At 35.1% G+C, this 14,877-nt stretch overlaps 1 protein-coding gene across 3 annotated transcripts in view; it reads left to right on the forward strand.

The window, feature by feature from the left end:
• The window catches only part of tay (tay bridge kinase), a 975,197-nt gene extending 969,659 nt beyond the window's left edge, over positions 1–5,538 (forward strand). For 2 of the 3 annotated variants that reach the window (XM_085944584.1, XM_085944583.1), the window contains exons 13-16: positions 1,668–1,718; positions 3,382–3,643; positions 4,273–4,402; positions 4,756–5,538. In XM_085944584.1, coding sequence (XP_085800710.1) covers positions 1,668–1,718; positions 3,382–3,643; positions 4,273–4,402; positions 4,756–5,392 — 1,080 coding nt within the window. In that variant the 3' untranslated portion in view covers positions 5,393–5,538. The remainder of the gene's footprint in view (positions 1–1,667; positions 1,719–3,381; positions 3,644–4,272; positions 4,403–4,755) is intronic. The other variant, XM_085944585.1, reaches the window with a different exon arrangement.
• The last annotated feature ends 9,339 nt before the right edge of the window (positions 5,539–14,877 follow it).

The raw sequence follows: 14,877 nt of genomic DNA on the forward strand, positions 1-14,877 counted from the left end.
TTGCATTTTCTGCTTCATTCCCTGTATTTATTAATCTCAAAATTAATTATTCATTCATTGTCAATCAATGCTTTTTATACTCACCTATAATAATTTATCATTAATATTATTTTTATCATTGTCTTTCATTACATAAGTATGTTATATATATCTAATTGGTCTTACATATTAATTAAAGCAAAAAGATTCCTATTGCTATATACAATAATCATTTAATTTATTGTTCAACATATTTGAAATTGATTTTTACGATTTCATCGATTTCAACATCTGTATAACACACCAGATTAACTTCTTAAATTTATATGGTGTATTCATGAGTAGGTATTGTTTATTTTTATATGAGCATTAAGAGCATGATGCAGAACCATTTAGGCGCGTAAGTCCCTAAAAGCTTGTTCGGACTGGTCGAGTGATTTAGTTGAGTGGCGAGTGATTTAGTGATTTAGTAACTGAGAAGTGTCCGAACAGACGTGTCAAAATGAACAAAGCACAACGTAACAAAGCAAAAATGAACTATTTTTTTTATTCAACGGATTATTCACAACATTTAAGAATATAACATTTTTTTATTGAAATTTTTATAATTAAAAAAAAAAATAAGTTAATAACTTCATATATTAGAAGAATTGGAGGAAGAAATTCTACAAAAACTAATGAACTTGACTAAACATATCGTGTTCCGACTTGTCTCGTGGCTTGTTTAGTATTTAGTGAGGTGGTGGGGGTCGATACCGACCGAAAAAATAGAATAAAATGGATCGACTCAACTAGATGATTTTACTAAATTACTCGACTAAATTTGACTGTTCATACACGTTTAGTTACTAAATGCCACTCGACCAGTCCGAACCAGCCTTAAGATACATGCACAACTTTAAGAGGCCATTTTTGATGACCTATTTTCAGTGAGAAAATTATATATCATTCTTATTAGAACGCCTAAGCGGCCGTCCACATATGACATCACATGATTTTGGCTATTTTAACCCCCCTCCCCATTGTCACATAACCTTTTACCCCTTGCCTATATTATATTACATTTTTGACATACTCCCCTCTAAATGTTGAAAAACAAAATTTAATATCTATCAGTAAATCCCCATAAATTTTTGGTTTTCTTTGTGACGTCACATTTCCTCTGACAGCCCTCCCCCCACCCTCCTTCGTCACAAATCAATGTGGACGGCTCCTAAGTGGAAGAGAAACGGTTTCTTGTTGGAATGGTTGCTTAACGTCACCAGCTCTGCATTACGCTCTAACTTTTCTGATCAATTAGGTAGTTATATTAAATATGTAGTTGAAATATGTAATGATTCTTCAAATACGTAGATTGTTAGTTTTCTCAGGAAATATTGTTGAATCAAAAGTATCTAAGAAATACACACATAAAGAAATATTCTTTAAATTCGTTATTCAATTGTAATAATATATTGCTTTTGTACTGCATATTGCGTTAATTAATTTTTATGCTGATAATCAATTATGAAATGTGTAATTTTTAATGTTAATCAATTGTCAACATGATATACAATACAATATCCATATTTAACAATCAACATTGTCATAACAGAACAGCCATTTTGATTATCGTTCATCCTCACCATTTTGTTTATGTTTTGTTTTTGTTTTAACCTTGGGGTGTTGTTTATGTTGCGGTTCTTCAGGCGCTGATTCCACCCGATCATACTAACAAGCTCCCGAGGCCCGCACAAGTGGTAGGTCCCATTCATATTGTATAGAATACAAAATTCAATTGTTATTATATCTAATAACGCTGCAATACGTAAGTTTTCAGATATAGTTTTGATTGTAAAGAAACAAGTTCTTACCTATAAATAATTCATTTAAAAACAAGATTCAGGGTCACTATGGAAATATATATTATGGAAACACACACATAACAGAGGAATCTGTTTACTTACCTATATTGAATTATGGTTTTTTTTATTGCTCATCTAATGCCGCTTTTTTATTGAAATCCTTATGCTAAGTTTACATCTGACACTTATATTGTGATACTTATGTCATGTATCTTGACATAAAATTTCATTTACTGTTTACATCTGCATGGTATCTGACATAAATTCTCGTATCCTTTTCGCTGACATAAGTCTGTACACTTCATTCAAGGGAAACATTTGGAATAAATACATGCTGTGTTTACATAGTAATGACACTGTAGCTTATTCTGACATATACTTACTTCTCTCAAAACTTTGTGTCAGTTGTCACTATGGAAATATAAAAAAAAAAAAGAATGTCGCAGCGAGTCTTATTATTTTAAGTTCTATTGTCGCATCATTTTTCTTCACTCTGTTTTCATATTCTGAATTCACATCCCATAGTTCTGGCTTTAAATAATATTGATTAATTATTTCGTCAGTATCTGCCTTTAATTACTCCCTTTTATCATTCATCATGGATAATAATTTATTGTACACTTTTTACGAAATAATTCACCAGCTGTCTGTCAAACTACGGATAATGTGTCAGATACTTGACGTATATCTCTGGAATAAGTGACAGGTGAGTACATATAAGTGGCTGATACAAGTATAACTATTGTTTATAGTTTATACTAAGTGAATATGGTGTCATACATAAGTATCATGAAATAAATGTCAGATATACACGTACCATTACCCAGCATGTAATATTATTTTGTATCTCCCATTACATCATTCATTCATTCATTGTTTGATGCTGTGCCATATATATGTTTTGCTTACCTATTTCTTCATTAAGATTGATTACTTAACTATGTTCTTTAGATGTAATTTAAGTGAAGTATCGTATTGCTAAGACAGTCGATTTCAGTTTCAATCAGACTAGTATGTATCTATAAAAAAGCAGTACATATTGAATTAACTATTCAATCCTTTATCGAATGGTAAATCTGTCGTATCTAGATTCAAATTTGTTTAGGACTTATTCTACAAAAAATTCTTCTGAATAAATTTTAAGAGGGTAAAATCTTTAGATTCAATTATCTCAAAACTATGATTTTTCACATATGCATTGCCGTCTGGTTCCAGGGGGCCGAAATTGTATATAGTGAAAACTAACAAAAGTTAAGACGTTAACAAAAGTAGTCATAAAGAAATTTGTTTCTAACACATATAATGATGAGATGTACAAGAAAGTGAGTTAATTACTCGTTGACATCTGTCAACTTTAATAATTTTTTCTGTTTCCAAATTAATCTTCAAAATTTTCTTAAAAATCTTGATAAAGATGTTATATGATAACTGAAATAGCTATCGACTTAAAAACATTTTGTATAATTTATATTATCATTTTATAAAATGTAATACTGTCAAGTGAATATGCTGTCTCGATAAATTGAAAACTCATATTTTAATTGTTTTTTTTACACAGAAAACGGGAAAATGGAATGCGATGCATGTTCGGATCGCGTGGGAGATCTACAATCACCAACAGAAAGCCGGGGGAGGTGAAGGTGGCAAGGCAGTGCTAGCAGGAGCGGGAGTGGGGGGAGTCCTCGGAAATCCCTCCAAAGATCTGCTGAGGCCTCCCTCGCACTCGTTTCCTCCGCCTCCGCCACCTCACGCCTTCCCTCCGAGGACACCCTACGACACGCTCGTGCCGCCATCGCCTTATCTCAACGCGCAGCATCTGGGTACGTTCAGTTTCTTCTTAATATGAGGCACATAATTCATCTCGATACAACAATATCTTTAAAAGTAATTTAATTAATTGGCATATTATAGATAACTAAAAATAATAATATCAAAAATTCACCATTCGCAAAACCTATTAGCATAAATCAAATCGCAGTGTATGTAATAAGTTGGAGTTAACATGTTATTAATAAATACATCAATATTTATTCTATAAATTAAAAATGATTTTGACTTAAATTTCTAGTTTCTATGTTTCTAAATTTAATGTATGTATGTAGCGTAGCAATTCAAATTAAAATTCTCTAGAATAATAAATTAATTATATCATGTCAAAGCTAATGACCTGTATTTCCATCACTGAGTATCTTCAATACTTGCATCAAGCCTTAAGGCTGAGATCTTAATTAGTTTATGACAAATGCATAAATGTTGCCAATAAGCTAGCCTAAGACGTTCTTATATTACAATCATGTCACTTGTTTTTCTCGCTGTCACTTAGGTTGCTGATTTCGGGGACTTGAGTTTTAGCGCTGCTTAAGGCCACTAAACACCGGAAAAGCACAAAAACCTTTTCCTTATTTGTATTATCTGTGTGATCTTATTGTGCATTATTTGTTGTTCTCAGGCATGTCGCCGTTTGCTCGTTACGGAGGTGGATATCCTGGAGGGCCTTCACCTTTCAGTCTCTCGCCTTTTCAACAAAGAGATCTCGGCTTAGGAGGACCTTTAGCACCTGTTCACGATCCATGGAGAAGGTAATTATTTATTTTCTTGTCTTTGGCAGCTTATTCCACAGATACAGACCTACATTCTTGGAGAATGGCCAAAAATGGAACTACCATAGGACGCCATATTGAAAAACGTCATTCGAATATCAGATTTGTAACAGATGGGTAGTTTTCGACAGTGGCTCCACCATCTCATTCTGCAGATAAGTTTGTAGGTCTGTATTTATTTATGTCCAGACACCTAACCATAAAGGTTTGCCACAGGGTATGTTGTTGTGTGTCATTCCAAATTGCTATATATTAAATGCAATTCTTTAGCTTGTGTCACCTGTATTCAAATTATATGCAACTATTAATGTTATATTTATTGTTTCTTGCAGTCTCCAGAGATCTGCGGGGGGATTCCCTGGCCCTCCGGGACCCGGAACCTGGACTCTCAAACCTGACCCCGCGGCTGCTGAACGAAGAGAGCAGGAGGAAAGGGAGAGAGAGAGGGAACGAGAGCGAGAACGGGAAAGGGAAAGGGAGCGTGAACGAGAAATGAGGGAACGCGAACGACAGAGAAGAGAAAGAGAGGAGCGAGAGAAGAGAGAGAGAGAAGAGAAAGCGCGGAAGCAGCAGCAGCAACAACAGCAGCAGCTGGAGCAGGAGAGAAGAGACAAAGAGAGGAGAGAGATGGAGAGGATGAGACAACGGGAGAGGGAAAGAGAAAGAGAGAGGTCGCCTCTGCGCAACGGAGCACCTGAAGGAGTAGTGAAAGAGGAACCGCGTAAAGAAGACATCTACCGACTCGCCCCTCTGCCTCGACTCCTGCCCCCCGCCATGAGCTACCCCCCGCCGTGGGACCCGTACCGGTCTTACGACCTCCGCTTCAGCCCACTGGTGGAGGCAGCCTTCCGAGCGGAAGAAGAGAGAGCCAAGATGCTGAGCGCCTACGCTGCGCATCTCAAGCCGCGCCCCCCTCCACCCCCGCACTTGCTACCGCACTCCCTCCCGCCCAAAGAGGAGCCTCGATGATACCCCGCCCCCGAACTCCCCCTCCCCATCCCAAACCCCCCCGTCAGCCAAGCCTCTGCCACCGTGACCACCGCCGGTGCCCCACCTCGTCTTCCGTCTCCCTCGCACAAGGAGCAACGGTGATGTCTCCCACTCCCTCAATAAACTCTCATAGCTAAACACTGACGTCGTTCATTTGTCTCTCTCTATTCGATATTTCCGATGGACACTGGTTTTCCTATGGGCTATAAATTATCCAAATGGCATTGCGCTTAGAAACCACCCATTTGCCTGATTGTTCTGATAAAGTTCTCAAAGTTTTAGATGTGATAGATTAAACAAATATGAATCAAAATGCCCTGTTTTCTGAGTTAATAATTTCATTTTGTTTTTTGCCAGTTTCCTTCTAAATATTTTACATTTCGTACACTGACAATTAAAAATCCATTTATCATTAATTGATTTTGATTAATTGAAGAATAATATTTGTTTTAAATTGGTAATGTTTATACATTATAAAACATAAACAGAGGGAGTGTTTTCAGTGCAGGAATAGGTGTCCAAATTTGAAAGAGAGACGTTTTCATAGACTTGTTGAATTAAATGGGGTGTTAAATTCGAGTGTGGGAATGGTGCGGCTTCGGATGAACCCTCGTATTATCCCATTATGACCGTTAACCGATAAGAAAAACGATATCTAATATAAATATATAAATAAAATATAGTCATAATGAAAATCTATTTATTCTCGTATAGTGACGAATTGAAGTATTGTGTATGATATTAGTTTTAAATTGTGTCGATAGCGTCGAGTTGATTTTGCAAATAAAATGTTGAACGAATCGTTTTCCCTTCCTCCCGCTCTGTAAATTGTTAAGGTGAGCGAGGCCTCCTTATGTAAATAATGCTATTATTTTTAAAATTAACCATAAGACAGACGAGATATTTTAATTACATGTAGGGAATTGAGAACGCGAGAACGGGCAACCTCCGACCGACGGGAACCTTGTTTGACTTATAGGCGTAATATTTATTTTGTCCGTCTCATCTTTTTTGTTTCGTTCTTACGTGTCATTTATAATTCATCTTCCGCCGTCGTGCATTTCGTATCCGAAAGAATCCCAGATCGAGTATCATTGAAGATCTGTTTATAATGTTATTATTGTCTAATTTAATTTTTACCGCAGAGATTGCGAAATGAATTTATGTGGACCCGCTCAATCTAATGTAAAATATTGTGATTTAATTCTACGCAGTATATCATATTGTATACAATATACAATAGTATGATACCTTCTCATGTACATATTTTATAAAGTGCTACAATCAATTAATAATGAATTTGCGTTTATGCAAGACAGTCAATTTCTGTAAAATAACCTTACAGATGAAGAGCATGTGTCTATGTATGTCATTGTTTGTCCTAACCGTTACATCTGAACATTTCTTACATTCTGAATAAATTATTAATTTCACCTTTTTGACAAGAAATTACATACATTCATATATCAAATTTATATATCCACTATAATGGTCAGCTTTTAATGTTTTATTACCTACCTACATACTTAGTTTAATTGAAAGTGACACTGTTTATGAGAAATTGTGATCTCTACTGCTCTAAATTGTGAAAGATGTCAATTTTTTATAATATGTATTGTTAACAACACTGACAGCCAACATTAGCAAATGAATTAGTATGTACCAAAAGATATGCATTTTTATTTTGTAAAATATCTTGCAGTTTTGTAACCATATTATTCATAGACGACCATTTCCATGAATAATGGACCTGATATGATGCATTTTTAATCATTACAATTTTATTATTGATCATTTATTATCTTCTGAATGCTTTTTTTAAACTTTTATTACAAATACCCACTCTTTTACATACCACCAAATCGAAATGTTCATTATTTGAATAGTACTGTCAATTTGACTTGAAAATATAATATGTAGTGTGCTATTTTTATTTTAATACATGCGTTAATGGTCCAAATAACTGTTTTTTTTTTAAAGAAGCAATATGTTTTAATGTCTATTCTTTATTTTGATATGACGGAAACTATTTTGTATGTACGTTTGTGTCATAGACATGTGTTTTTCATTGCCCGAGCTGGCGGAATTTTTGTATTTTACGTGTGTAGTATTTTGAATGTTCATACACTGACATATTGGTATCGGTACACCCTCGTTCTGCCGCAGTCCACCCTGTTGTATTCGAGCCCGCTTTGTAGGAAAACCGCTTGTATTATAAACTGTATCGGTCTATGTGAGCTGCTAAAATGTCTTCATGTCATTATAATTCCATTTTGTATAAAAAAAGTAACAAATAAACACGAAAAATGTGAGTGGAATGAATCAATTGTGAGGAAAAAAAATGAAAAAATAAAGCCAAACTCATTTTTGTAGATAATTTGATATAATTGTGTACTGTTATCTAAAAAAATAAGTGATTTTTGTAGATAAATATGGAAATGTGGACTCTGAAGGTTCTTTTTTTGTGAGAGAGCCATTTTTTCAATGTTCGATCCTTTGTAAAAGGGTCTTCAAAAATATAATTATGTACCTATATTGTTTCTATATAAAGTAGAAACGTTCAAATATAACAAAATCGTATTTATTAAACAAAAACCTTTTCTATTTTCCAATTCCCTTACTCCCAAAAATAAATAGTATTTATTCACACTGTTTATTTTTCTTGATTAATTTTTATAACAAACAGAAATCTGCAGTTAGGCAAAATCACAATATTTATTTTTAAAAAGACACGTTGAGCACATAACAAATTATTAATTCAAGACTCACAACATGACATTTAGAATAAAGAGTACAAGTAAATCAACTAGAGAAAAAAAACAAAGCAAAAAATAATTTTATAGAAAAGAAATAAAATAAACAGTCAAAAAAATACAAATTAAACAATAAAATAGAATTTAAAAAACAGAATACTTAATGTATCGCTAAAAATATCTACATCTCTAAGGGATTGCATTGACCAGCCGCACAGCCCTCGCTATTGGTTCCTGGTGAGCCTGACATCAGCTTTCATCCAAAATAAGTCATGGCTGCCACAACACATGTAATTGACGGACTATTGTCGGACAAGAACTTTTTGTCTACGTGTTAAAATTCCTATGCAGTTAATCGTACTTCCGTTTCAAATGAGGAACGCCCCTAAATTTACCATTTCATTTTACGCTTCCGTTGTGTTCGGATCTATCAATTTATGTAATTTGATGCTTTTTATATCAAAAATATATATACAACAATCAGTAGTGATATTAAAATTATTATTAGTAAACTTTTCTTTTATCGCAAAGAAGAAAAGGAGTCACATCTAAAAAGAGAGCTGATGCATTATTCAAACACGCGTTGCAGCCATGACAGGTACCTTACTGAGAAGTCTTCCATATGCGACTACAGCGACTTCCGGTTATCGACGAGATCTTGTCGAACATCACACATAAACACCACTAAAACCTTGATTATAAAAAAATTACTATAAATCCACCAGTTTAAGTTTTCTGCTGAGTGATGGTGCCACATAACATTTGACATATAATTCAATACTTATACTGTGATGAGCTTAGTTCTAAATTCAAACACCTGACGATTTATGATGGTACAGTCGAAGTTGGTTATTACGAGGAAGATGGGACTGACTGAATTTGCTCATTATAAGCGTTATATCGTTATTTAACATTTTTTGCGCCACATTCTATTTATGCATAGAACATAAAATTCTGAAAACCATCGTAAAAATTCAAGAAACAAGCATGGCATTCATAAACTACAAAAGAAGTAAAGTTGTTTATTGTAATGAAGTGCTGAGCCGCCACCGCTGGTAGGTACCTACTGACTTCACGAAGCTTGGATTTTTTATATGCAATTTCAACCATATGCGTGGACCTTTTCAATGTTGTCGGCGAAAACATCAATTAGGTACTTAGACACTTAACTAGTGTCTTAAACGTAATCCGATCCCGGTGGCATCGGTCTAATTACCTTTCCGGTCGGATTTTATTGCTTAGGGTCGAAAATGTTATTTTTTAATGATTGACACATTAATAGTTTTGCTCGGTATACCCGAGAAGTAGCTCGTTATAAAAGTGAAAAAATGTATGGAGAAAATCATGTAACTAAAATGTCAATGAAAGCTTCCTCATTACATCCGAGATTTCGCTATTTCTGTGATCGTAATAACCAAGTTTGACTGTATTAAAAATAATAATACACATGATGCTTGAGAGGTTGCGTGTCAGCTTATAATCTTGTGGGTCCCTGGTTTCAGTGGCGCACCCAGGGGGGGGGGCCAAGGGGCCCTGGCACCCCCCAAACATGAAAATTATCAGAATGATTTTAAACATTGAAATTGAAAGGCAGAAATAGAAAAATAAAACACGGCAAAAAAAAATTTGTTACTCTCCAGTACCCTTTTTCGAAAAATTTCTTAGATTTTAATTTCTAGCACAAAAATTTCGAAACACTAATGTCCGTCCCTAATGGAACTCTCTAAAAATTCTCGGTGTACCCGAATTCCGGAGTGGTGTAGGTCATGGCTAGGGAGGGCTGACAGGGCTCTAGCCTGGGGGCCCGGCATGTCGGGTTGACCAGATAAGTGAGATAAACACACATCATAAATTACCTTTAATAGTAAAAAAAAATCGCCTGCGGCGCTATTATACTTCATGACAATGAACATTTTAAATTATATAATTGTGCAATATATTTTCTGATTATTATGTGTCGATACTCGACAGCTCCATTATTAAAGTAGATGTATTAAAAGTCGCCAATATTTCACTGTATAAGTAGATACCCTTAATTTGAACTAAAACACAATTTGAAAAACGTTAATGTAGTGTTTCACACTGCCTTTAATCGTAGCGGTAGGTAGGGGACCTGCCAAATATCCTAGCCTGAGGGCCCGTTTCAGGACGTGGGGGCCATGGTGTAGGTACACCGAGTGCAATAGACAAAAGACCGATAAACGAGAAATTAGGCTGTGTTGAGTAGGTTTGTGTATCAGTTAAATGCAATAATACTTTTTCTGTCCATTTTCAATTAATATTTTGAAACCTCAATAAAAAAAAACAAAAATCGACGATAAACATTCGGCGAAAAGAACGACTATACCCACTACAGTCGGTGATGGTTGTAGTAAATCAAAAGAACATTTTTTTCAGTGGTATTTATTATAAATATTGTAGCTCTCTAGACCAAGCGGGTAGCACAGCCGATATTATTTGAGTAATGTTTTAGCATACTAGGCGCACATGTCCAGCATGGTCGCTATTAGTCACTTCCAATCCGCCAGTCGCTGATGACACGCTCAACGGTTACCGCCACTATGCCTCCAATTTAATAAAAACTAGGAGAAACTGTAAAAATCTACCGCCGTGTATTGTGAAAATATGTAAAAATAATTATTATATGAAGAAGAAAAAGAGCCTATGGGACTAATTTATATTCTCCTCCTTGGGCACCCCCCAATATTAAATCCTGAGTGCGCCACTGCCTGGTTTGGCAACAAAAACACATTGTTTTTCACTGTGTATGGACCTAATAGTTTGAACAAATGGCTAACATCCATTTCTCGTTAAAACGAAAAACTCAACCTCTTTGTGGAGGCCCATATCAATGATTGGACGTGGTAAAAAAAAAGAATTTGTAAATAAGTTAATTAAGTTAACTCAACATTTCTATCCCAAATGAGTATTTACCGGTAGTCCCAGAAGTACCCAACCTGGCGTATAGCAGTGGCGAAGACTCCATACTAGGCGATTATTTAAAGCCTACCTTCTTAAGAAAAATATTTTTTAATTGACATATTTATATACTTAATCACTTCATTATTATTTTATGTTATATAAAAATAATTTATTTTGCCAATGAGAGATGTCGTATATGTAGGAATGTATTACAGTATTACACAGTTTACAAAACAACTGCAAAGGTATTAAAAAATATACCACAGCGCGCCGTAAATAAATAATAAACGCCGCGAATATCGAAATAAAAGTCGGGCTAATTATGAGTAAAAAATACCCGAAAGCACACCAGTGAACGAAGACGCTGTTTTAAAAACTTATAAAACAACTTCCACGCAAAGTCTCTCTCACTTATCACAATCATTGCTGACCTGTTAATTAATATTTAATTACCACATGTTAATTATATTTAATGGCCAACTAATCCAAATGCGCCAGTCGCAGTGTCAGCGCTAAATGAGTTAATTCATAATAAATATCAATAGTAGGGTAGTTCTACACATTGATCGAACAAACATCGTGTATGTTCTCAGTTTCTAAGATAGTTGTTAGGGACACAAGTCAATACTACCAAGAATAACATTTATGCCATGTATAAGTCAAAAAAATATATAGGTATGAGGGGAGTTCCATAAGTTCACGAAATGGGACTATATAATGTTTTATTTTTCAATATAAACCTTCATAAAAATAATTTTCCGATTTGTCTTCTAAATGCTCGTTACGGCTACCTGCAGGGACTCATCATAATCAAAATGTTTTCCACGTAAGTCTTTTTTCAAATTTGAAAACAGGTAATAATCACTAGATGCCAGATCAGGACTGTAAGGTGAATGACGCAATTCCTGGTCGCTGCATTTTTTCATAGCAGCCATTGCAATTTGATCCATGAGCAGGTGCGTTGTAATGAAGTAAGAACACGCCTTTCGTTTTTTACCCCTCCTTTTTACTTCAACAGATTGTTTTAAGCGACTTTGAATAATAGTGTAGTACTGTCGCGCGGTTTTGGCGCCTTTTTATTTATAATCTATTATTAGGATTCCTTGTGAATCCCAAAATACTTGCCATCACCTTTCCAGTCGATGGTACGACCTTAAACTTCTTGGGGGCTGAACCACCCTTTTTATGCCACTGCATGGACTCCTTTTTTAACTCAGGGTCATAATTAGGGAATCTAATCCCGAGCCAAAATTGTGATCCCAGAATTTCCGGATTACAATTTGACGATCCCGGGATTGGCATTTTTTTCGATAGTTAATCTGGCCAAAACAAAAATTCGGATATTGAAAAATCCTTCAGGATTTTACTTCAAGATTTCGAAATGCAAGCGAATTCTTTTGAAAAAAATTTAAATAAAATTGTTGTAAAGGGAGAAATTGCATACAATACAGATGTAGAACTGCTCAGTGTTGCCATCTTTTCAAAGTGGAATTATAGTACAGAGCCTACAAAATTATAGTATTAGGGGGAAAAATATAGTATGTGTTGAAAATGTATAGGTTTTTTGTGTCTCAGAAAAAAAATAACGGAGAATTTGAGAAACTCCGAGACCCCTTTTTATTTAGGTAGGTACCTCTTTAGACCATAAATGCTTACCGAAGAATACAAAAAATTTCATTTTAAACCAAAGTCAAGGATTTTTTTACGTTTTTCGAGCATTTTTTTCCAAGTTCTCCAAATCTTCTTATATTGAGAAATTATAGTATAGTTCTATCGAACGAAAATATCGAAATTTTAGGACTTTTTACATGATTTTTCCAATATTCAAAATTATAGTATTTTGGGCGTACTGCCTGTACCTGTTTTATATCGTACAAAATTATAGTACAAATATTATAGTTATAGTACGGTTGGCAACACTGGACTGCTAGCAGAATAGTCGTTCTCACCGACGAGTAGGTGATCATTATTCTATTATACACATGACAGCCATAAAAAGATTCACCATTTTGAAAAAGGAATGTCTTTTGTTTATGTTTTGAGATAAAAAATTGGTAGACATTTGCAAAAAAATTTTAATGATTAATTTTAATAAGGCCTTTTTACAATCTGAATTGTTCTAAGAGATTTAATTATTTTAAAACTCAGTATGACACATTATGACATTCATTTAATGAATTCTTAGACCGATTAGTTTATTTTATCATAATTTAATATGAGGAATTGCAACTAAATTTTCCATACAATGTCATTATGGAGAAAAACACAATGAACAAGGTGCCAACTGCGATGAACACAAAATGCGACAACAATGCAGTCAGAAACAGGAGTGTTCACCCCAGTCTTAGGCCGCATCCTCGTAGACCGGATGAACATACTACAGCGGAAATTAAGCTCATAGAAGACAAATTCTTTTACTCCAAATATCAAATTGCAGATGTGAGCCGACAAATGGAGAAAGTGAAAATGCTCAAGAAAAAACAGTGCACGTTCAGCACGGCGCAGCCCACCATATTAACTGACCAAACTATGTCTAAATTTTCATTCGATGACTCAGATGGAGCACCAGATATTTGTCATGAGTATCCGTTAACAAGGAAGCGGATGTCTAGACATATTACTACCAGAAACGATTCGAAATACAAAAGTATGTCTAAATTTTCAACAGTTCAAATATTTCATTTATAAATTTTAATTTCCTTCAACTTATTTTCTAACTATTACAACATAATTGAGGGTCCGAGGAAGCAATGGTTGACAGGTTTTATTAATTGTGTACTATTTTCAGACGTGTTAACCTCTACAAGTGGCATGAACGGCTTTGACTCGGAGGCAAAGGAAATACAAACAAATATCGAGTCGGAAACGATAGCGGGAAGATTGTCATATTTCCGCACAAAAAAATGCCATGTCAACCATCAATTTCCTGACATGTCGGATTTGGTTGGAGTTGCTAAAGTTTCTACAGACCTTTATAATTATTTGCAAATGTCAAACAGAAGCGGATCGCCTACTCCTCTGATACGAGATCCAAAGAAATCTTGCTTGAAAGGACATTATGAGGAAGACTCATTTGGCGATCATCCATTGAATGTAAATGATCATAGTCTGACTACGAATGAATCGTTACCGCTCATTGCGTACCTGGAAGACACTTATCCGGATGAACATTTTGACATGGTCAAGATGAAGGAGCTCGACAAGTACCTAAGAAAGGAGGCGATTAAGATTCTTCCGCAGTTTGAAAATATGAAGGCCGTAAGTGAATTTTCATTCTCACGCAGCAAAAGGACAGCGAATGGAAGCTCAATAACTGAAACTTCCCATATTCTTGATTCATCGGAGATGACACAGTTGGATAAGTATGTGAGGGAAGAGGCGTTGAAAATTTTACCGAGATTCCAATATTCCTCGATAGAAGTGAAAGATTCATTCCCCGCCCCTGACTCTGAAATTGTGCTGGAACCGAAAAAATGACATTTTACTTCAAAGGCAGAATCAAAATTCAAAGATTTTTTGGAGTGGCCGTATTCATTAGTCAAAGAGGTTCAACGGCCTGTCAACTCAGACATTGCCCTCAGAGACCTCCAGCCCGCTTGTCTAAAACACGAAAGCATGAATTTAGTCGACGATTGAATGGGGTTCCATGAGAATATTGAAAATCATCCTATGAGTGGCAATAAAATAATATATAATATAACAGTTTCGTCTCTCTCGACAGACACCTCACTAACAAGTTCACGAAGGATTGAAAGGCGGTTTTGAAATTTTGATCCCCAAAACTAAATG

This window comes from Rhyacophila brunnea, unplaced genomic scaffold (genome assembly GCF_057557595.1).
Source record: "Rhyacophila brunnea isolate RB1 unplaced genomic scaffold, BYU_Rbru_1.0 scaffold_17, whole genome shotgun sequence".
NCBI lineage: Eukaryota > Metazoa > Arthropoda > Insecta > Trichoptera > Rhyacophilidae > Rhyacophila > Rhyacophila brunnea.